Source organism: Lolium rigidum, chromosome 1, assembly GCF_022539505.1.
Source record: "Lolium rigidum isolate FL_2022 chromosome 1, APGP_CSIRO_Lrig_0.1, whole genome shotgun sequence".
NCBI lineage: Eukaryota > Viridiplantae > Streptophyta > Magnoliopsida > Poales > Poaceae > Lolium > Lolium rigidum.
Window position 1 is genome coordinate 45,222,670 of NC_061508.1, and position 24,237 is coordinate 45,246,906.

The following is a 24,237-nucleotide window of genomic DNA, read 5'->3' on the forward strand; positions in this document are numbered from 1 at the left end:
ATGTGTAACAGCACGTAGAATCCGGAAATGTACACGATTTCAGTTCTGCCACCGAAAACGTAAACGATTTCAACCGCTTCTTCTTGTTCCCTGCAGACCACTCATACACAGAGCAGCGATATGTGACCCTTCGAGTCCGATGGCGACGCCCAACCTGAATTCCCGAAACCCACTCCAGCAGACGCGGTGCTCTCGGCGCCAAGCACAACCTTGACTCCGTGCGCGCCCGATCCCGTATTCTATTCGCACGCCACACATGCCGCACGCCGTGCAGCTCCGCGTATATAAAACAGGGCAGCGAATGCCTATCCTGTTCACCCTACTTCTTCTACCCTCCTCAGCACACAAACCTCGCTCTCTGCACTTCTGTAGGGCTGCAAGTCTCGGTGATCGGAAGCTCTGATCCGAGAAGAAAGGCACCTCGCCCTCGGCGTCCGGAGTGCTGTGCGCATAGAGATGGCTACGACAACTGACATCGTCCGGCCATTCGCAGCCGTCGGGGAGGCGCCGGCGCCGGTGTTCCTGATCGCCACGGGCAAGCATGACGATCGGGTGGTGGATCAGGAGATCTGGGGCGACGAGCAGCGGATGAAGAGGGAGCTCATGGCCTGGGCCAAGGCCGTCGCGTCCATGGCGCTCAGCGTCTCGGCAGGCTCGACGACGCCGCCTCACAGCCCCATGGGACACAGGAGACACTACTCCGCGAGCCGCCTCCAGCGTACCATTTGATCAAACATCATGCACATAAATGCCTACATTTACTTTAGATCTATTGCATGGCACGCAATTGCCTGAATCTGAATGATTTTGATGTATAAACAATAGAGTTACAGGAGTTTTTAGGGCTGTGCTTATGATTCTAGCTTCTTGCTCCCAGCGTATGCTCATTTATGGATCACAAGGAGTCATATCCTACTCCTGTTTTTAACCAGTGAAAAAGAAGAACAAAGGTGCTAATAAAGCGTGAAAGTCCTATTTCGGTTCTAAATCAGGCGACAATGTACAAAATGTAAGAACACATGCGTATGTAGATATGAGAACACATAAATATCAAGATGAGGCATCACAAAAGTTGTTATTTATTTATTTATTTATTTATCCATACCCACTAGGTACAGTAAAGCTCACGCTGCCAAGAAAATCTTTGATTTCGCTCTAAAACCTATAGACCAAACGATAAACTGTAACCCAGTACCCGTCGCTTGCATAGAGGTGCCAGGCCATACTGTCCTTGTCGAGGCCAAGTGAAACGGTAGATAGGGGATGTCGTGGGGAACCCCACCTTTGATGCCTGAATAGGGTAATTGTTGGACCTCATTTGTTTGCAACCGGGTCCAGTTGACGGATTAGGGGGCGTGTTTATGGTCCTTATTGGAGATGCTCACCTCCAACATGTTGCTTACACACCTTTTTTTATAACAATGGCATGCAATTCTTAATTAACTTACATTTTCTCTTGTATTGTTATGAGATGAAGCATGGTTTAGGAATAAATTACCAAAAGAGTGGGATATTTTTTATGGGCATAGTGTATTGTGAGAAAGAAAAATTGCTTGGCCATTTAATTGCCAACAAACAAAATTTCTCATGCTTGTGAGAATTCTAATTTGTGAACATATGTTAAAGAAAACCTATTGGTCATCATGATAATATTGATTGGTTTTGATGAAAATACCGACGATCCATGCGTGGGTAATATCCCACACTTAACATTTTTGTTCTACATCCTTACAGGTGGAACAAATCAAAAATGGACTCGGTTATAATTAGGGATCCTTTGATTCATAGGATTTTTAAAAGAATTGTGTAGGATTTTGATTCTATGGGAAATTTTCCTATACAAGTTGTTTGATTCATAGGAACACATCCTATAGGAACTAATCCTATAGGAATCTTGTAATGCAAATCCTATAGAAAAAAAAGCATTAGGTCATACCTCATGGAAAAATTTCTTTGCTACAATCAAACACTCCATCTTCCCATAGGATTCACATAGGCATAACATCTCAATCCTATGTTGATGTAGCCCCGCCTAAGGACGACACTACATCAAGACCAACCATTTCCCCAAGTGGACCTATGACGTACTCGAGCTCGGGTGAAAGCCCTACATGAAAAGGTGAACTCAATCCTCTCGACGCTCGATCTTAGAACTACTTTGGATGGAATGCTACCTCATGCCGATATGCTTTGTGTTATCAGATACGAGCCTCGAGAGAAGTACGTCGCAGGAGACCCGATGCAGGATAAGGAAGAAGGAGAAGAAGGATTCCAGCCGGAGACAATCACCCAGGACCGGCACTGCCGGCCTCGACACCCCGGAGCTGCCAGCCTCGACACTCCGGCACTGCCGGCCCCAGGATGCCGGCACTGCCGCCCTGCTCACCCCGGCATTGCCGACCCCAAGCCACCGGCACTGCCGGCCTGCTCGCCCCGGCACTGCCGGCCTCCAGCCGCCGGCACTGCCGGCCCCACCTGCTGATGACGCGACAACGACCCAGGCCGGCACTGCCGGCCCCATCCAAGTTGACTTCATCCAGACCGTCTATTTATCATCTATGGACCAGGATACTTATTGTAATGCTCATTTTACCCCTGTACGAATCTGGACCTATAAGTACCTCATCTTTCTCCCCAAATTAGGGTTAGACAAGATTTAGGCTTAAAACTACTTTGAGCTTTGTCTCCCTAGAACTATGTTCTTTGTATGAAGGCACTCTTGAGAGATTTCTAATCTTCATGGATGATTCAAGGCTATCACCTCTCTCATCCAAGTTCTAGTTGAGATCTCCAACACCAATCTCCCACTTGTTAGATTCTACCCAAGGGTCTTTCTAAGAAGTGATTCTATTGGCTTGGTCTAACCTACAAGGGAGTAAATTTGGTTTGTGTTGGGTTGTGTGTGTGTGTTTGTATTGGATCTTGTGTTCTTCTTCCTCTCCCACCTCATTCTTTCACAAACTTGGTCAAATTCGTGGGATCTGGGCACATCCTAGCCCTTAGACCTCATCATATGTTTTTCCTATCCTATGAATCAAAGGAGCCCTATTCTAAGAAAGGGAATGAGATAAAAGAAAGTATCATGTGGTTTATTGTTGATGAGGTCAAAAGTTCAAATCTGGACATACGACTGGACGAGAAGGAGATCATCAAGAGTAGGAGATCATCAATATCTCCCTGATATGTTCAAAATGGAGGTGTTGTCCTAGCGGAGAGGGAAAACCAGATTGATGTTATTTTTGTCGATGCCAACTTTCTCGTCATGCAGGATGTTGAGTAAAACCGTATGAACCTACTTCCTCGACTCCAACTTCATTAAAATTCTAGCTTTGCTCTAAGTCATATTAATCTACATTTTACCAAGCCTGTAGAAAAATGTGTTAATATCTACAACATAACGTATACAGTATATATGGTAGAAAAATATATTTGATGATACATCTAACGAAATTAAACTGGTGTTGATGTATGATTTTGACTCGTATCAAATGAAAGAATTTTGACCTAGAATAAGCTTTAACTTTAATAAATAAGTAGAAACAAGGGGAGTACCGAAGTGGTGCTGCTGGGTAAGCTAATAATGCGCTGACTTTTTTAATAAACCTCTCCCATGTGGAGCTAATGTGGCCACCTAAAACTAATCACAATGGAAAGTATCATATACTAGTATCATGTAGTACATGATACTACGTACTAGTTTGTGATACTACATCCACAATGCATAGTAGTATCATAATATGGTATCATACTTATGTTATATTTAATGTTTTGTAAAATCTCAATGCAAATATGTGTACATGATGTATTTGTCATGAAATTTTCTAGGTTTATGTGTCATGATACGGTATTATATTAGACTACCCACAATGGTAGTATCATAGGTAGTATCATGCATCTCATGTATGCAAAAAACTGATGTGGCAGTGTAATTAAAGATTAGAGAGAGTATTGTAGTATCATAGGTAGATACTGTATCATAGCGCGTAGTACTAGAAAATTAAATGTTAAATACATCTTGTACATAGATTTGCATTGAGATTCTACAAATCAATTAATATAAAAAGATTATAATACTAGTACATGATACCATGCATTGTGGACATAGTAACATGTAGTAGTATCATACGCATGATATTTCTATATGATACTATGCATTGTGACTAGTCTTATACTTTACTACTCTCATCTTTCACCTCATTAATTAATATGACACATTAGATTTTTACCAACATAGCATGCATGATACTTATGATAGGATTGATAAATGGCAAGTGCACGCGTCTGGCGTCTGCGCTTACAGCAGATGATTTGGAAGCATGTGCGGGCAATGCAGCTTGCGGTGCATTTATACCAAGTAAACGAGTCTACATGTTTAGACGAATTGGTAGTCGAAGTTTATCGGAAGAGATAGTAAACTAGTCCGCCACTTGTCTTCTGGGATCCTGATTCGTGACGTCAAGTCTTGACAGATTTTTGTAGATAATATAAAACCGATGATCTTTCTGTTCACATGTATACATAAACTAAGCCAATCATATGGAGGGGACGTCGACGTGACGTCCGAACTCGGAGAGTAATTGGGTGAACCCCAATCATCATCTAAATCCCCACTAACTTTTTTTTGTAACCATATATTTCATTAGACAATCTGTTTACGCAGATTATACATGTGGTTACCATACAAGACAAATATTTGTGTCAAGCAATTTTGCACAAGGAAACTCACAAGAAGAAAAACTACAAGTTCACCCTTGAAGAAACCTATGCCTCGCCGAAACATCGTCCATCTTTCTCCACCGTCGTCATGGTAGCGCCGGAAAAAGAGGTGAACAACCACCACACCATGATCTGGGAGAGCACCATCACATTCAATGATGCTTTTTGAGCCGATGAACCGGGTCGTCGCAGAGGACGAGCCCGAGACTTTGTGGCACGTCGGCTGGGGATCTTCCCCGTGGTCACCAGATCCCAGCACCGCCATCTTCCCCAGACTCAGTCGAAGAAGACAAACGCCGCCGCCTGCCGTCATCCTCACACCCAACTGCAAGATGCCACACATAACTGCAGCAGCCAACGCAACCTTCACCCGCGAGAGTGCCGAACGCCAACCACCAGACACGAATGTCACCAGATCCAAAGACCGGCAAGAAGACCAGGCCACCTGCCCCCCGACGCCACCGGTTGAAGCGACGTCAAGATGGAGAAAGAGCAGAGGCAAATTATTCCGACGCGACGCAATCTTCTCCTTAGAACAACGCCCCAAGGAAACACTTGGCTAACCCTAACTACTGGTCGGAACCGATACTATGGGGTCCCCACCCTCTCGCGTCGCCGTAGTGGCCGACGGAGGAGGCAGGGACCGGCGGCTGGCCGCTGTAGTTCGGCGGCAGAGATCTCCCTGTGTTCTTCTTTTCTCTGGGAGCGGTTCCTGGTTTGGGAAAATCCCCACTAACCTCTTTGTCGAGGGTGCTCCTCGGCAATGCCCTCCGATAGGGGCTTAGGGTTGATGGAATCCTGCAAGCTGACACGAGACATCGGTTCACAGACAAGCGGGGAGAGCGATTTACCCAGGTTCGGGGCCCTCGATGAGGTAAAACCCTTACGTCCCGCCTGTCTGTTCTTGATTATGATGATAATGGGTTACAATGGGGTGCCGAGTAGTTCGGCTGAGATCTCGTCGAGTTGGCTACGCACTAAGGTGACTTAGCTTTAAGCTTCTGTTGGCTAAGGTTGCTAAGATTGATCGTGTCCCTCGGCCGCCCCTCTCCTGGCCTTTATATAGGAGGCCAGGTCTCAAGAGGTCTAATCGGGTACGACTAGGTTTAAAGTAGATCTATCTCTAGACTTTCCTTGTTCGGCTCCTTCCGCGTCTTGTACTTCAAGAAATCTTCCGTTGCACCGCCCTAGTGGCCCATCTTGCCGTCGAGTGCCTTCATGGGCTTCCAACTAGGAAATACAGGATAGGGCAACATTGGTTACCCGAAGGGTGATGCCCACGTCAATAGCCCCCGAGTGTCTAGCCGAAGGTAGTTCGGGTAGAGACTAAAGCATGCCTCCACCCAATGTTCTTCTCCTTGATTGTTCTTGTTCTTCTTGAATCTGCATCATCTTCTTCTGTCGGGTGCGCGTCAGCGCTCCCGATGGGAGTAGCCCCCGAGTCTAGGTACGGATGCTTGCAATCCGTGCGTAGACTCAAGTTGTACCACTCGAACATTTTGCTCTGCCGAAGTTTTTCCGCGAGTCCTCGTAGGTCATCCGATATACTTTCCTCATGCAAGGGATAATGAGTAACGTGCCCAACTTTCGCTGGTTGACTACCGATGGCAAAACAACGTTACCCTACACAGAATCAAGTCCCCGGGCATGATCCTGGAGTGCAAAAAAGTTTCTGTCGAGTGCGCGTCCAGCGCTCCCGATGGGAGTAGCCCCCGAGTCTGGGCACGGGTGCTTGCAACCGGGTGCAGACTCAGGTCGAACAATCATCTCTTCCTTCAAGGCTTATTTCTTCGAGTCTTCATTCTGTCGGGTGCGCGTCCGGCGCTCCCGATGGGAGTAGCCCCCGAGTCTAGGTGCGGATGCTGGCAATCCGTGCGTAGACTCAAGTTGACCATCCGATACCTTTTCATCCCTTCGAATGCTTTGAGCATTTCTCATGACGTCATTGATGACGCTTTACTAATATCTTGATTTTGACTGACATGACGTAACCTGCTGGGCCTATTCTTTCTTTGTCTGGCCCTTTTCGCACAGTCACCAAGGCGTCTCCTCGATTTCTGCAATCTTTAATAGAAAAGATCTACTGAATGAACCGGTAGCAACGACACGTGCCCACACAGCTCTCAAGTTCTCCTTAAAATCTCCAAAGGTCGAAAAATCCCTAATCTTCTCCCACATTTTCCGTAGCATCTTCTCGTTCTCCTCCTTCTTCCTCCCTTCGCTACTGCTGCGCCGCCACCACTGCTTTTCCGATCTTCCCCAGATCTCGCAATGGTGAAGAAGAAGGGCCTTATCGCCACCGCCGGTTCTACTAGCGGAGGCGCCGCCGCCAAATCTTCCTCGAATCTTCCGAAGGGGAGCGCCCCGAACGCTCCTCCCGGCTCCGGCGCCGCCGGCCCCCAAGTTCGGTAGCCAAGCCCGGAGATTGGATAGCGTCAACCGTCACCAAGCGTGACGAGAAAAGATCCCGAAGCCTGGGATTAATCTCCTCCGACGAGGGGAATGTGAACTTTCCAGGTGCGATTTCTCGGCCTAATCCCCCTGCTGGCTTTACCGTGATGTTCTTGTCATTCCTATATTGGGGTCTTTCGCTCCCCGCTCATGAATTCCTCCTCCATCTCTTGCGAACTTATGAGATCCAATTATGGCAACTCACTCCCAACTCAATCCTCCACGTTGATGTGTTCATCACCATTTGCGAGGCATTTCTGGGCATCAAACCTCATTTTGGGCTGTGGAAAAAGATCTTCTATGTGAAGAGATACAGCAGTAGTAATGGATCCTTTGTCACCGGAGGGGTGGGGTTCGTAGCTCGTTCGGAGGTTAATTACTTCAATTTCCCAATGAGAGAATCTGTGCAAGGGTGGAGACTGAAATGGTTTTACGTCAGGGATTCCTTGTCACCCGAATCCCAGCTTCCTTGCTTTACCGACGTCCTTGAAGCCAAGCCTAAGAATTCCTGGAAAAACATTCTCTCTCCCGACGAAAGAGTAGCGAGCCGATGAATTATTTGCCAAATTTCTTCGAATCAAAGAGGCCGATGGCCAAACCATGGTCGGCACGGAGGTGGCAGCGGTGTTCCTGAAACGTCGGGTCCAACCGAGTCATGGCCGAGTTCGCCCGATGTGGTTGTATTCAGGTCCAAAGGATGAGACCAGGGTTAATGTCGCCGAACTGTCGGAAAAGGAATTGCTCGATGAAGTCCGTCGCCTTACTTCCTTTAGTCAAGAAGACTCGATCCCATTGATTTCTTCTTACACTCCTCTTGATGCCGATCATCCACCTCCAGAGGTAACTTTCCCTTTCAAATTCTTATCACGTTATTTTTACTTAGTCAACATAATTACCACTATTCTTATTCGTTTTTCTCTTCGACAGACCCCCATAGTCCCTGGAGATTTGAACGATTCGCCAAACGATACTTCTGAGGGAAGAGGCTCTTCAATACCCGTTGATTTTCACACTGTCGAGCATACAATCCCAGAGAACGATCACGATGATCCGATAGATGCCGAAACTGTTCACACCGATCTTCCTCCCTCAGCCGATGACGCATGCGACACAGAGGGATCAGTGCGTGATGATAACGCTGATCGTGATGCCTTTGTTAATGCAGCTGTGGAGGAGACCAGGGCTTCACCCATGAAGAGATCAACCGGCGGCTTTGCTGACGAAGACGATCTCCTCGATATGTAAGTACCTTCTTCCTTTCTGCTATATTTTGTCCCCTTGTTTCTCGCATTATTTTCATAGCTTCTGTCGACCATTTCCTTTTTGTAGTGACGAAAGTTTCGCTGAGCCTCCGTCTAAGAAAGCTAGATCTGATGCTGTTCCGCCGGCCGTTGCTGCTTCCGAAGCTTCGGCTCCTAAGGCAGCTCCCGCGGCCTGAGCATCGATCGCTTCTTCCCTTTCCAAGGGGAAAGATGTTCCTGCCGCCACCACGACTCCTCCTTCTGTAAGTCCTTTTTGAATACAACGTGAATTTCTTGAAATGTGCCTTGTCTAACGATTCTTTGTAAAACGTCTTTTTTTCCTTAAGGATCTGCGAGGTGTTATATCTTCTTTGGAGGCCTTTGCCTCTCAATTTACCTCTCTGGAAGCGGACAAAGTTCGACTGCAGGAGGAAGTTAAATCTTCCTCTTCGAAGTTGGACGGCGCCATTAAAAAGGCTGCCACGGCTCGCCGGAGGTCGACTCCACGAAAGAGGAGCCGGGCAACGCGAAGGAGAGGCTAAAAGAGGAGGAAGCTCGGGCAGCTGAAAAGGATGAGCTCCTTCGTCGATCTTCTTTGGCTCTACTTGGCAAGCTCTTTTGTACACCTCTCGTTGATTATTACTCTTATGGATTCGTTCCTTTATCAATGATCTTTTCCAATTCATTTTCTTGTAGAAGCCGCCAAGCATTCCTGCTCGTTGCCTTGGACAAAGTTCCAAACAACTCTCCGGCAAATGGTGTGTCGATGGCTCTCGCCTCCCACCGGCTTACGCGGGAGCTTCTTGAAAAGGGAAAAGGTGCCCCGGCGCGGATGCACTTGATGATTTTCCCCAAGATCAAGCAGGACAAAACTGCAGGGCAGTTGATCGATGCCTTCGCGGTTGACACCAAGGAGGTTATCGAGTTATTCAAACGCACCTCGCGTACCTATGGCGCCCTCCTTGCCTTCCAACTTATGATGGGTCACGGCTTTAAGGCTAACATCGAAGAAATGACTAAGGAGCTGCCGAAAGAACAAGATGGGCAGTTTGTTGATTTAAGCGCCTTTAAAACGTCTGCCCTTAATTGTGCTCGTCAGCTCCTTGAACTAGTGTCGTCGAGGAAGACGTCGGCTGGTCCCGGCTTATCGACTCGGACCCAAGCCCCTTGATTTTTGTAACAAACTTATCTTCGAGTTGATGTGAAACATTGTCCCGTTGCAAAACTTGTGTTTGTAATAAACTCCGTGCTAGCAATGTTGCTAGTACACCTTTGTTATGATATTTTTACTTGCACTTCTCCCGATGGGAGTTATTTCGGATGCTCGAATTGACCCGATCTGTCATCCTTTTTGACGATGTTTCCTGCAGGTTTTCCCAGTGCCTTCATTTGTCGACGACTCTTCGGGTGCTCTTCCTGAAGGTGATCGAATCCAGCGTATGAAGGATCGGATCACTCAGATGGAAAAAGATCTACGCAGCACTTATGCCTTAGCTGCTATTGTCAATAAGAAGAGAGAGATTGCAGCCGAAGTGGAGCGGTACGCTCTTACGAACTGCATAAAGCTACCGAGAGTTTGAGCTCGTAAGTTTCTTGAGCCTTGCGCTTTTTGTCAACAACGCCTTGTCCGATCCTCTGTTCGATTCGTTTGCCGGTCCATAGCCCCGAACCGTGCGGAAGAGAAAAACGAATTCACGAGCGTGTGCACGCTTTAACCCGGCTTTCATCAGCCGAAGAGATTTTCGGCGGGAACACTCGAAGGCTTCGGCTGTCGCACAATTTCAGGATCGGGTTCAGCAAGTCCACCATTTCTTCGACAAATGCTACAAAGCCATGAGGGTAGTTTGGAAGACGATGTTTCCTTTAAACGCGATTCCCCCTACGATTCTGACTTTGATGTCTGAGTTTGGGAATGCCAAGAAGATTCGAGACTTGGTGCGAGCTCAGGTTTTCGCAGGGTCCAGGTTTACACTTGCCCTTGTGCTTGCACGTTACCCCTCAGCGAATCTGCTTGCTATTGCCAACGCGGTTGGTGACTTCGAGACTTTATATCCGAAGGTGTTGCTTCCTGCCAATATAATTGTCGACAAGCTTGAGGAGTATTCGAAGGCACCTGAGGAAAAAGAAACTCCGCAAGGGTGATTTCATGGATTAGGGTTGTTTTGTAAATAGATTATTTTGGCTACTTCATCCAAGTGTTAGGATTGTTCAGCCGAAATTTTTTATTCGGTAGATACATGTCTATGTACTTTTACCGTGTTGGTGCCGTTGGCAATTTTTTAGGGAGCAAATCTGAATTGTCCGTTTAAGAGTTTTTTCGTATTCGTTGGTCAGCAAACGTTTGAGTGATCAGCTCGTGTTGCAGGTCTTGCTAAACCTGTTGTATGTGCAACTTTGCTTTCAACCGATGTATGTTTCGACAGTCACTCCCGAATATTTCAGGTGCAATGATTCTGCCGATGAGCCCGTTGTTATTTGATATTTCCATAAGTGAAATATCGAACGTGGGTTGTATTATGTGTATTTCCAAGCTCTTGCTACTTTCGGCGCTCGTAGAGGCATCTATAGCGAGGGGAGAGGTCATCGTCCTTATTTTTTGCATCCTTTAGCGCTCGTAGAGGCTTTTTCGGAACACAATCTTTTGCCGCGTACTTCATTGCACCATTGTTCACCGAGGGGTGTAAGCAAAGGTTATGATGATGCGGATTAAGTGCTCCAAATTACTGCATGCTTATCAAGGGATCAAAACTGAAGTTCTCATTAATAAGGTAAGCACGAGACTAGAGGGCGAAAAAAGAAAGGCCATGTTTATATGAAGGGAAAAAATTAAACGCTAATAAATTGCTTAGGCAAGGAAAGGGTTCTTCTCATCTTCTGGCTTTTTCACCACGTTAATGGTTGCTGCAGCGTTGTTGATTTCACCAGTGGTCTGGTCGATGGTTGCCAGCGTCTTGCTGTCTCCTATGTCTTCTGTGTCATCGACTGCCGAACCTTTTGCTGCCGAAACTTCTGCTGCCGAAGCTTTAAGAGCAAGGTCAGCTGGCTTCTTCTTGGTTTCCCTGACATGTTTTTCCTCCTTGATTTCTCGTAACGTCAACTTAGGCAGAGGGTCGACGATTTCTTGTTGTGACCCAAACTTCGCGGCAATCCTCTGAAAGTAGCGATCACAATTGTCCGAGCGTGAAAAACTTCCATAGACTGTGATGTTTGTCCCGTTGTTCCCAGGCATTTTCAGCTTGAGGTATGCATAGTGCGGCACAGCCATGAACTTGGCATAAGCTGGTCTCCCGAGTATAGCGTGATACTGTGACTCCCAGTTCACTACTTCAAACTCGATCTTCTCCTTCCTGAAATTGTCAGTTTCGCCGAAGACGACGTTTAGGTAAACTTTGCCAAGAGAGTAGTCCGGTGCAGTTGGAAGGATCCCATGGAAGCAAGTGTTTGTTTCTTCTAGCATCTTCATGGTGATCCCCATACTTTTGATTGTGTCTACGAATATCAGGTTTAACCCGCTTCCGTCATCCATGAAAACTTTGCTCATCTTGAACCCCCCGATTTGTGCCTCGACTACTAAGGCAGCGTGTCCTGGTTTTGGTATGGTCATCGGGTGATCTGCTCGGCCGAACGTAATGTTCCGAGAGGACCACTCGACATACTCGGGGATGTTCGCCATGATGCTTTCTCGCCGGGTTAATCTCTCGGGTGAGCTTCTTCATCTCTCTTCTCGAGACACCTGTCCTATGGATCATGCTCATCTGCCCCCGTGGTGGTGGAAACGCCTCGTTGGGTTGATGAGGCTGAGCCTACTGGACTTGATGCTGCGGTGGAGGTGGGGGTGGTGGTGGTAGCGGTTGCTGGCCTGCCTGCTGGATTAGTTTGTGCATGTCAATGAACTGCCGACAGTCCCTGAGCAGGTGACTCGACTTCGTTTTTCCGTCCTTAGAATCGACATACGAGTGCAGGTAACAAGGAGCGTTAATCTGCTCAGCGTAGGGCAGTTCGGGAGTCCTCTGCTGTCGCGGTTTATAATTGCCACGGTTCCCGGAGTTATTCCGATTACCGTCATATCGGTCGTCTCTTCTATCGTCATATCGATCGTCCTGTCGGTCAGAGTACCCTGCGGCTACCAGGTTGTTGTCATCATAGTTGCGGTTCTTCCTTCTCTTGTGACGATCCCTTCGGCCACCCGAGTCGTGCTTCGGCTGGTCATCGTCTTCGTCGTCACTGCGCTGCCGTGGCCTTCGCACGTTGTCCTCACCATCAGCCCGGCTGTTGGCGATTTCCATTAACTTGGTTATGGTTTTTGGCTTTTTGCGTCCGAGTTCTTCTATGTAGCTCTCACGCCGGACGCCATCGCTGAAAGCGTCGATTTCTCTGTCGACAGATACATCTTCGGCAGCATTTAGGAGTTTGGTGAATCTCCAGATGTATGAGCGCATCGACTCCTTCTGCTTCGCCGGCAATTCCGTAACTCTTCAATCCCGACGGGTCTCTTGTACGTTGCTTGGAAATTGGCAACGAAGGCGTCTACTAGGTCGTCCCATGATTTGATGGAACCCTTCGGCAGCCCCCTTAGCCGGGCTCGCGCTCGAATCTTTGAGATAGAGCTGCAAGCACCTGCATTGCTGCTATTTGGTTCCCCTTATGAAGAATCACGGTCCGTGGTAGTCGTCTATCCAAGATCTTGGCTCCTGCTGCCCATCGTATTTGGCAGCATCGGTAGGAGTAGGCTTGAACTTTTTGGGCGGGATTGCCTCGCGGATTTTGTGACTTAGACAGTCGGCTCCCTTGAGCTCGCCGTCGTACTCCTGATCCTCGTCCGAAGAATCACTGTCATTCTCCTTCCTATCGGCGCGTCGTCGCCTTGCTTTGTCGATCCTGCTCTGGGTGATTTCATCCCGAGCGTCTCTCGCATGATGCTTTGAGCCACTAACCTGCAGCGTGGTCTTTTCCTTTTGTGGAACTAGATTATTTCCCAGTATCGCGAGACTTTCCAGGGCGCCTCGATGAGCTTGAGCCATGGATCCTTCAGGGCGCTGGTTGATGAGGTATGCAGCAAGGTTGGCAGTTGCTCCTGCAACGGTTTTCGGCCGTGGCATGCCTGCGGTGTCCGTAGTCATAAAGGACTTAGTCAGGTTCGACGTGATTTCTCCGGCGTCATCTTCCGAAAGCCTCGGATAGCCTCGACCGGTGCTTGCCTCGCCCTTGAGTATTTCGAGAGGCGCTCGCTCGCGAGCCTCTTCGCCGTTCATCGGATCGATCTGTCGCAGATAGGCGTCTCTCGAGGGTGGCTTGTTCCTTCGACAGGTGCTCCCGGTTTTTCTCTAGTATAGAGCGATAAGCATTGAGGGTTCCAACCGAGGTTCCTGGGGGGAGCGGTGTGTTGTTAAGTACTGCTGCCCTGGCGGCTACCCACTCCTCGTCCGCGATGGTGTAGTCGATGTCGTGGTTGCTGGCGCTGTTTTCGAAACTCGCCCGTCTACTGGAACGAGGAGTATGGTCTCCGTCTCCTCTGTGCCTTGTGTTTCCTGTGTTATTGGCGACATAAACCTGATGGTGTGCCGTTCTTCGGGTGGTTCCTTGGACGATGCTGTCGATACTGTCCTCTCCCGATGAATACTGGGCATTGCAGATGAACGGCGTGTCGCTCGATCCCAGCCCGTGCCTGGTGTCGCAGTTCAAGCAGTAGTACGAAGTTAACTCCGAAGATGTGGGATCGTCGGATCCTACCGACATGGAAGACACGGAACGGGGAGTCGAGGGCGCGGGTGAACTCGTCGAGCCTGTCAGACCAGCCGAAAGGTCGAGTGATGATGACGCGCCTGGACTCGTCGATCTGGAAGTGGGCGATTCCAGCAGTCGAAGGATTCCTTCCGAGTTGACGTTGTAGTGGACGCTGCCGAAAGTCATCTCCGTGTTTCCTTGTAGATCTGAGAAGTTTGAGCGGGAGAAATCGCTGTGCGGGGTGAACTCATAGGAGCCGAACCGAATCGAGCTTCCCAGGTTTGGCGATGACGGTGTCGATGAAGTTGCTGATGAAGTTGCCGGTGAAGTCGCCGGTGTCATGATTGGATCTGCCGATGGCCGATCTTGTGCCGACAGGGTTCCCACAGACGGCGCCAATTGTCGAGGGTGCTCCTCGGCAATGCCCTCCGATAGGGGCTTAGGGTTGATGGAATCCGCAAGCCGACACGAGACATCGGTTCACAAACAAGCGGGGAGAGCGATTTACCCAGGTTCGGGGCCCTCGATGAGGTAAAACCCTTACGTCCTGCCTGTCTGTTCTTGATTATGATGATAATGGGTTACAATGGGGTGCCGAGTAGTTCGGCTGAGATCTCGTCGAGATGGCTACGCACTAAGGTGACTTAGCTTTAAGCTTCTGTTGGCTAAGGTTGCTAAGATTGATCGTGTCCCTCGACCGCCCCTCTCCTGGCCTTTATATAGGAGGCCAGGTCTCAAGAGGTCTAATCGGGTACGACTAGGTTTACAGTAGATCTATCTCTAGACTTTCCTTGTTCGGCTCCTTCCGCGTCTTGTACTTCAAGGAATCTTCCGTTGCACCGCCCTAGTGGCCCATCTTGCCGTCGAGTGCCTTCATGGGCTTCCAACTAGGAAATACAGGATAGGGCAACATTGGTTACCCGAAGGGTGATGCCCACGTCACTCTTCATGTGCTAATCCCCTCAAGTTGCTGTCATTCGGTTAACCCTGCACAAATCCACGATCTCCTCCGATAGTGCTTCTTCTTCTCCAACGAAATCAACCCGAGAGAGAGAGAGAGAGAGAGAGAGAGAGAGAGAGAGAGAGAGAGAGAGAGAGAGCTTGAATGTCTTGTCACCGATGCCAGCTTCTCCGGTGTGAGGGTGCGGGGGAGATGGACATCACTGGGGCTAGGGTTTCCGCCGAGCTCCATGGGGCCGGCGAGGTACACGACGACCCATCACTGGAGAAGCGGGGCACCCATCTCCTACCGGATGGTTCCGTCGCCGAGGTCCACGATGACCCATCGCCGTCCTTCCATGGTTCCACCGCTGGCCCGCGCTAGAAAGAAAATCGGGAAAGAGAGATCGAGAGCGCGAAGACTATTGGGATTCTTTCCATGGGTGAGGTCAAGAGTTTTCTTACCCTGGTGGAACGAGGTGGTTTGCGGGGGTATTGGGCGGGGTGGAATCCCGAAAGGTTTTAACCGAGCACTTCATGATAGTGTGCCGGGATTAAACGCTGGTGGTGTTGACCCCGGTTGACCCATGGGGATTTAGCTCGGATCCCGGCCGGGTTGGGGTGAAACGAACAAGGCCTACATATGTTGGGGTAAGAAAACGTTTGTCATTGTCAGCCTACTCGCTCTGACTTTGGAGTCCTCTCCCACATGATACGCGAGCCTTCCATGTGCAGACGTGTAGTGGATTCACATTTTGACATCCATACACCTTGGTGCATCTAGACTAGTTGTGAGGGGCCTTTTCTTACCTGAAAGCTGAGTTTTGGATCTTGACCGCATATAGCTTTTAGAGCATTCTTATGGACATCTCGACGACTTCAGTTGGCCAGGTCTTGTGAAGTACAATAGTCGTCCCACACACTGCAAAGTAAGACTTGTGCATTGTGCAATAATACAAGGTGCGAAGTGAATTTTACTAATGTTTAAAGACGACTCACTCTTAGCTACGGCCATCGGTCAACTCATTCATTTTCCAAAAAAAGCTGATCAAGGGCAGTTGCATACTTATATTTCAAGCTCCACAGCCATGTCCTCCGTCAAGGAACCTGTTGGAGTTTCTCTTAGCTACGGCCCCAATCAATGGAGGTTCAGCCTCGAGAAGAGGCTACCGCCAAGGAAACAATCTGTCCAGTGGAGGTTCAGCAGCCTGGAGGAGAGCCTACTACCCCCAAGATAACAAGCACAAAAGAGATCACGAGCGACGAGCTCGTGTTGAAGCTCTGCAAGTACCTCCTACTGCTGGCCTCGCTAGTGGCCACGGTGACGTATGCCGTGGGTTTCAACCCGCCCGGAGGCGTCTGGCAGGATACACCGGCCGGCAAGCTCGCCGGCGAGCCCATCATCCGGGACACCCACTACCGCCGGTACCTGATTTTCTTCTACTCCAACGCTGCAGCGTTCGGCTCTTCGCTCGTGGTCGTCGTCCTTATGCTCCTCCTCGACTTCCTTTACAAGAACTGTTAGGTTTCACGGTGTATGCACACACACGAGTGATACTGAAGCTCTTGATTTATTTCTCTACGTAATAGCTTATCTTACAAGTGATGAGTACATGTCCTTATATAGGACTCAGGAACCGTCTATCCTAGGAACCGTCTATCCTAAGATGGAGTTCAAATTTGATTTGAACTCTACTACCTTAGCTACTAAGCAACGGCTGAGTTCAAGTTTGTTTTGAACTCTACTACCTTAGCTACTAGCAACGGCTGAGTTCAAGTTTGTTTTGAACTCTACTACCTTAGCTACTACTACTCTACTAGCAACATGATTAAAACAACAATTCTCCCCCTAATCTAGTTGCGGTAGAGGTTGATGACGCCAATTCTTTCTCGCAGATTTTGAAACTGAACGCGACCAAGTGCCTTGGTCAGAATATCTGCGAGTTGGTCTTCTGTGCCGATGTACTCGACCGTGACAGTTCCATCCTCAATGCAGTCCCTGATGTAGTGGTACCGCGTGTCGATGTGCTTGCTACGGTCATGGTACACTGGATTCTTGCATAGTTGGATCGCAGACTTATTGTCCACGAGCAGATTAGCGACGAGAGGAGCAGATCCCAGCAAGTCGCCGAGTAAACGGCCGAGCCAAACACCTTGACACGCCGTCGTCGCAGCTGCGATGTACTCAGATTCGCAGGACGACAATGCCACCACCCTTTGCTTCTGGCTCTGCCATGACACTGGGCAATTTCCGAAGAAGAAGAGTGTACCTGTAGTACTCTTCCTGTCATCGATATCACCAGCATGATCTGCATCGCTGTAGCCGATCAGGTGTGCACCTTCCGGCGCGGAGGAGAACGAACAGCCGGTGTCGATCGTCCCCGCAATGTAGCGGAGCAGGTGCTTCACAGCACTCGGGTGCTCCGTGGTGGGCGCTTCCATGAAGCGGCTCACCATGCCAACGGCGAAGCTGATGTCCGGCCTCGTGTGCACGAGGTAACGCAGACTGCCGACAATGCTGCGGTACAGGCGTGACGTCGATCGGAGGATTCGTGCTCCTCTTCGAGAGCTTCAGCCTTGGTTCCATCGGCACATGAGCTGCGTTGCGGTCAGCCATGCCCGCCTTTTCGAGCACCTTCGCTGCGAAGGCGCTCCGCTTCAGCGTGATGTGGCCGGGAGCCCGACATACCTCGATTCCCGGTGCACGGGGTGAGCAAGCCCGGGTCGCTCATCTTGAACTTGCTTGCACATCTGCTGCTTGAAGCTTGAGATTGCAGTGGTGCTCCCTCCGTGACGACGAGATCGTCGACGTAGACGCCGAGCGGGAGTCGTGAGTCACCCTCTCCACGAGTGTACACGGCATGCTCCGAAGCACTCCGCACGAAACCGAGTGACACCAGCACGGCATGGAGCTTGGTGTTCCATGCGCGCGGGGCCTGACGGAGACCGTAGAGTGCCTTGTGGAGGCGCATCACCTTGCTCGAGTTGTTGCCGTCGACGAATCCTGGCGGCTGAGTCACATACACTTCCTCCCCCAAATCACCGTTGAGGAATGCCGTCTTCACGTCCATGTGGTGGACCTCCCACTTGAATTGGGCAGCGACGGCGATCAGGAGCCTGACAGAGTCCAGTCGCGCAACGGGGGCAAAGACTTCATCGAAGTCAATCCCTAGCCGCTGGACGTATCCCTTCGCGACGAGCCTGGCCTTGTGCTTGAGGACGTGACCGTCGGCGTCACGCTTGAGCTTGAAGATCCACTTCAATCCGATGGGCTTGTGACCCGGCGGCAGATCAGCAAGTGACCATGTCTGGTTCTCCTCGATTGACTGCAGCTCATTGACCATGGCGAGCCGCCAATCTTCGTCTCCTTCGGCCTCGGCGAGCGCGTTGCTGGCTCGCCTCGTGGGAGTGAGGAGGAGGCGCTCCGCCCGCCCGGATTCTCCTCATCCGGGTTGAGGAAGTCTCGAATGTTGCGGTAGCGAGCGAGACTTGGGTCAACTCCAGCATCCAGATTCTCGATGCCTCCATCTGGCTGGTGGAGAGACGAAACGCACGGGCTGGTCTGATGCCGCAGAGATGGGCCGACCCACCAATGGCGGCCCAGTCGGAGCCGATGCTACCTGTGGTGACGGCGAAGGAGAGCTTGATGCAGGTGCCGCTTTAGCTGGTTTCTCCGACGGTGCTGCCGTTGGTTGCGACATCGTCCAACTCTCCACAGCCGAGAGTGGCGGCGCCGTCATTGTGCTCTCCCCAATCCCAGCTCGCGGCCTCGTCGAAGATGACGTCGCGGGAGACATGGAGGCACTTCTTCTCCGGGTCATATAGGCGATACGCCTTGCTTCCTTCCTCATACCCAAGCATCACCATCGGGCGGCTGCGGTCCTCAAGCTTCTTCAAGCTCTGGTTTCGTCTCCTTCGCGTATGCCTTGCGACCGAATACGCGAAGAAAGTGAACGCTAGGTTTTCCGCCATACCAGGCTTCAAATGGTGTCTTCCCTTCCAGGCTCCTTGTCAAGGATCTGTTTAGGACGAACACCGCTGTTGCTGCCGCTTCTCCCCAGAACTTAGCTGGGACGGATTTCGCCTTGAGCATGCTCCGGACGGCGCCAACGATCGTCTGGTTCCGCCGTTCCACTACCCCATTCTGTTGTGGAGAATAGGGGGCAGTGAGGTGACGCCTGGACGCCATGCTCGCGCACCACTCGGCGAACTCGTTCGCCGTGAACTCGCCGCCCGATCGGTGCGGAGCACGCGCGGAGGACGCTGCGTCTCCTTCTCCGTCTCGGCACCGGAAACGCCGAATTGCCGCAGCTGCCTCATCCTTCGACCCGAGCAGGTACAGCCACATGTACCGGCTGTTGTCGTCGACGAGCAAGAGGAAGTACTTCTTCCCTCCCGGTGTTGCTGGCGAGATTGGACCGCGAGAGGTCACCGTGCACGAGCTCAAGAGGCGTCGTGGCACGGTACTTGGTTGCTGCAGGAAATGGGGAGCGCCGGTGCTTCCCCGCGATGCAGGCTTCGCAAAGCTGCTCGGCATGGCTAATGGTGGGGAGACCGCGCACCACTTCCTTCCTCAACATCTTCTCGAGGCTATCGAAGCTCTGATGGACGAAGCGTGAGTGCCAGCGCCACGCGTCGTCATTGGCGTGCGCCGCCAGACACACTGGCTGCACGATTTGGAGCTGCGCCATGTAGAGTTTGTTCGTCGTCCTTGGCACCTTGGCGATCAAGACCTTGGCACGATCGCGGACCTCCATGTAGCCGTGCTCGACGTGGGTGGGGTACCCGAGCTCGTCTAGCTGCCCAATGCTGACGATGTTCGACTTGAGCCGTGGGATCCAGTACACGCTGGCCAGCTCGTGATGTCGCTCGTTGTTGATGACGAAGAGGACGGTTCCGCGGCCGCAGATGTCGACAACCGATCCATCGCCGAAGCGCACCTTGCCGGAGACGAGTCTCGTCCAGCTCGGCGAAGACGCTGTCGTCGCCGGTCATGTGGTTCGACGCTCCCGTGTCGAGGTACCACGCTGCGTCAGTGTCGTGCGCCGTGCGCCTGAGCACGACGCGGGCGCGCTCCTCGTTGAGATACACCTGCTCCCCCGTAGGCAGTGCAGGTGGATCAGTCGATGTTGAGGAGGCCTGCACGAGCGGTGCAGGAGATGCGGGCTCGACGACGGTGGCCATGTGCAGCTCCGGGTATGCTTTTCCGCCATTCTCGTCCTGGATCAGGTGCGCCGCCGCAGCAGCTTCGTCGCGCTGCTTCTTGCGACAATCGCGCTTCCAGTGCCCCTTCTTGCCACAATAGTGGCAGTTTACGCGGTCAGCGTTGCTGCTGGAGCCTTGCGATAGCGAGGACTTGGGCGGTGGCTTGCCACCCTTTTGTCCACCGCCACCGTTCCCGCCAGAGTCGCCTCCCCGCTGCTTCCTCCTTCTGTCCTCCCACTGCTTCTCTGTCAGCAGCAAGTTGCCACCGGAGGCAGTGGTGCCCTGCTCGTGGTTCGGGCGATCCTCGACGGCCCGAAGGTGTCCGACAACCTCCTCCACGGTGAGTGTGGCCGGGTTCATCATCGTCTCCATCGAGAAAGCGATCTGCACAAACTGTTTTGGGACGACAGAGAGGAATTTCCTTACTATCTTCTCATCATCGCAGGTATCCCCGAGGGAGCGCATGGTGGCGGCGAGGTTCGTGATGCGCAACCCGAACTCGTCGATGCGCTCGCCGTTCTTGAAGGCGATCGTCTCGAATTCTGTCCGCAGCCGCCGCACGCGTGAATCGCGCACACGATCGTTGCCCTGGTGCTGCACCTTGATCGCCTCCCACGCCGCCTTGGCGCTCCCCTTCCCGATCAGCATCGGATGCATCTCGGGTGGAGTGGAGCGGAGCAGTGCCGCCAAGGCCTGCTTGTCCTCTCGCCGAGAGACTGCGGTGTCCTCGATCGCGTCCCAGAGCGATGCCGCCTGCAGGTTCACCTCCATCACCATGGCCCAGTTGGTGTAGTCTCCGCGCTTGAGCATCGGGAAGACGAGGCTCGTACCGCCGCCTCCGCCGCTAGTCATCTCGCGGATCACCTCCCGCTGTACCACGACCTCGCCCCCGCCGTGTCGCACCCTGCTCCGTCCCCGACTTGGCGATCGCCGTCGCTCGTTTGCCGGAGGAGGGGTTGCGGACGCACACCGCTGCTGGAGAGGTGGTGGTGCCGACATCTCCCAACCTGGTTGCTCTGATACCAATTGTTAGGTTTCACGGTGTATGCACACACACGAGTGATACTGAAGCTCTTGATTTATTTCTCTACGTAATAGCTTATCTTACAAGTGATGAGTACATGTCCTTATATAGGACTCAGGAACCGTCTATCCTAGGAACCGTCTATCCTAGAGATGGAGTTCAAATTTGATTTGAACTCTACTACCTTAAGCTACTAAGCAACGGCTGAGTTCAAGTTTGTTTTGAACTCTACTACCTTAGCTACTAAGCAACGGCTGAGTTCAAGTTTGTTTTGAACTCTACTACCTTAGCTACTACTACTCTACTAGCAACATGATTAAAACAACAAGAACAAGTACACCTGGCTCATCTACAAACCGCTGCGGTTCGTCTTGCTGCTGGACCTGCTCAGCCTCATGGTGGCATACGCTGCCGGGACTTGCAGGGACAGGTTCACAATCCTCTGCTCCGTGCTGCTGGTAGCCCTCTTCTTCGTCTTCCTCGTGTTTCAGATGTATCGGGCCTCCACTACAGACAAGACGACCATCCAGAACGTGCCGGATGTGGAGAATGGCAGCGCGCACGACGAGGAGAAAGAGAGGCGGCTCCGCAAGCACAAGGTCCTGATGGTGCTGGCGACGTTCTCGGTCAGCGTCACCTACATCGCCGGGCTGAGCACGCCGGGTGGTTTCTGGGACACCACCGATGGCCGCCACCACCCGGGAGACTCTATCCTCAGGGACCGCCACAACATACGCCTGAGCGTGTTCTTCATAGGGAACACCACGGCGTTTGCCGCATCACTGCAAATCATCGTTGTGCTTCTGGACAGGAGGCTTGTCTTCAAACTCATGAAGGCGTACATGTTCATCACCGTCGCGTTGGTTGGCCTCGTCGTCGCTTACGTCGCCGGCAGCTGTAGGGAGACCGACACTACGGTCTATCTGGTCATCTTGGTTGTGGCTTGCACTGCTTTCCAAATGGCTCTCTTCATTATTCACCATCGGTCCAAGAAGAAGAAACTGACTGAAATTAGGACTGTCCGGAACGAGCAGAAAAAGAAATGGATACTAAGAGGCGCCATACAATCAGTTGTAGCTGCAGGAAAACTGGAACGTCTTCGCGCTGTCGTTGACAGGAGAACAAAAAGGGGTGCTGATGACAGGTACATGCAGGCTTCTTCCTCTGCAAATCATTGGCACGCAAAAGTTCCAGTTTGTAACTGAATTGTGTTTCTTACTTCCTCTGAAATTAGGACCGTCCGGGATGCGGTGGACAAGGCTCGCTCTCTTGTTCTACTGCTTGCTACTCTCGCAGCAACCATCACTTACCAAGCAGGACTGAACCCACCGGGTGGCCTTTGGCTGGACAACGGCGATGGGTACATGGCCGGTGACCCGATCCTCCTCACGACAAACGCTAGGCGGTACAGGACCTTCTTCTACTGCAACTCGATTGCCTTCGCAACCTCTTTGGTCGCCGTCGTCGTGGTCCAGATTAAGCTTCTGCTCTCATACCACGTGCTGGAGGTAGCCATGGTGCTCGACTTGTTTGGCCTGATCGGTGCATACGCTGCCGGAAGCTGCCGGGACATCAGCACCTCCATTTATGTCTTGGGCCTGGCGGGTGCCGTCCTGGTCTACGCATTGATACATGTTGTCCTGTTCACCCTGGGAGAAAAGGACACCGACACCCGCACGGAAGAGGATGATGAGCTGGTGGAGAAGACGCGCAAGCGGTTACTCCTCTTCGCAATCTTGGCAGCAACCATCACCTACCAAGCCGGGTTGACTCCTCCGGGTGGCTTCCGGCTCCAAGACGACGAGTCTGGCCACCACGCCGGCGACCCAGTGCTATTGTACAACTTCCCGCGCCGCTACCATGCCTTCTTCTACACCAACTCGGTGAGCTTCATGCTGTCCATCGCGCTTATCATCCTCCTCGTCAACCCGCATGTGTACAGGCCAGCCATACGAACCCACGCGCTGTCTGTTTGCACGGGGGTGGGCCTGCTCGCCCTCATAGGTGCCTACGCTGCCGGCAGCACGCAGCATCTCAAGACATCCATCTACATCTTCCTATTGGTGGCTGTGGTTCTCTTCTTTGTAGTCGCACTGCTCACAGGATTTCTGGTGAAGAAGGGCGGCAACACAGGAACAATAAACAAGGAGACGACGAAAACGGAGAAGACAGATGATAAGAGGACAAGGCATGCCAAGCGCAAGTACCTGATGCTGTTAGGCATCCTGGTGGCCAGTGTCACCTACCAGGCTGGCCTAACTCCGCCAGGAGGGACTTGGCAGAGCAACGGCGTCGGGCACGAGGCAGGCGACCCGGTGATGCACGACAATAGAAGAGCCCGGTACCTCGCATTTTTCTACAGCAACTCCGCTTCCTTTGCCGCCTCCGTCGTCGTCATCATCCTCTTGCTTCCCAAGTCTCTGCACAAAGACAATGAGAGTTTGTGGCTCGGAGCGATGAACACTATGATCGTGCTGGATTTGCTTGGCCTCTTGGGGGCCTACGCTGCTGGAACTGGCAGGGGATGGAAGACATCTGTATATGTCCTCGCGCTGGTCTTTGCCGTTCTTTTCTACATTGCAGTCCATGTAATTGTGTCCCTATTCATTGACTTGAGACGGCAGGAGAATGATACTCAGCCCCCGACGCTCGGTCACAGTAGCACAGAAAACGGTGACCAGCAGGCAAATAGATCTGCAGCAGTATGATTCCATATCATGATACGCTAGCTGCAGCTTAGTTAGCGTGGTGCGTGACGCTACTGTATGCGCTCCTATTTTGTGTTCACGACTTCAAGCCGTACATATTGTGAGTTAACACGGACAAATTTATGATGTGCTAATCTTACTTTTTTTCTTGATTTTATAGCATAGATGATCATGACCAACTATGATTTTTTTTGGTTGAATATGCTTTTTTTTTCCTTTTGAGAAAATA

The 24,237-nt window shown here is 51.2% G+C and overlaps 2 protein-coding genes across 2 annotated transcripts; both read left to right on the forward strand.

The window, feature by feature from the left end:
* Window positions 1-16,211: 16,211 nt before the first annotated feature.
* On the forward strand, window positions 16,212-16,596 carry LOC124707422. The gene has a single exon (XM_047239081.1). The coding sequence runs from the start codon at window positions 16,213-16,215 to the stop codon at window positions 16,594-16,596; it is 384 nt and encodes a 127-aa protein (XP_047095037.1). The 5' UTR covers window position 16,212.
* Window positions 16,597-21,051: 4,455 nt separating this feature from the next.
* Window positions 21,052-24,008, forward strand: LOC124707432. The gene is made up of 3 exons (XM_047239090.1): window positions 21,052-21,063; window positions 21,630-22,327; window positions 22,505-24,008. The coding sequence occupies exons 1-3, from the start codon at window positions 21,052-21,054 to the stop codon at window positions 24,006-24,008; spliced, it is 2,214 nt and encodes a 737-aa protein (XP_047095046.1).
* The last annotated feature ends 229 nt before the right edge of the window (window positions 24,009-24,237 follow it).

Bases quoted from the DNA above. Each gene is read 5' to 3' on its own strand.
- LOC124707422 (XM_047239081.1), top strand. From the start codon at position 16,213: ATGGAGGTTCAGCCTCGAGAAGAGGCTACCGCCAAGGAAACAATCTGT.
- LOC124707432 (XM_047239090.1), top strand. The intron at 22,328-22,504 runs CGAGCAGAAAAA...AGTTTGTAACTG, and splicing joins GAAATTAGGACTGTCCGGAA to AATTGTGTTTCTTACTTCCT.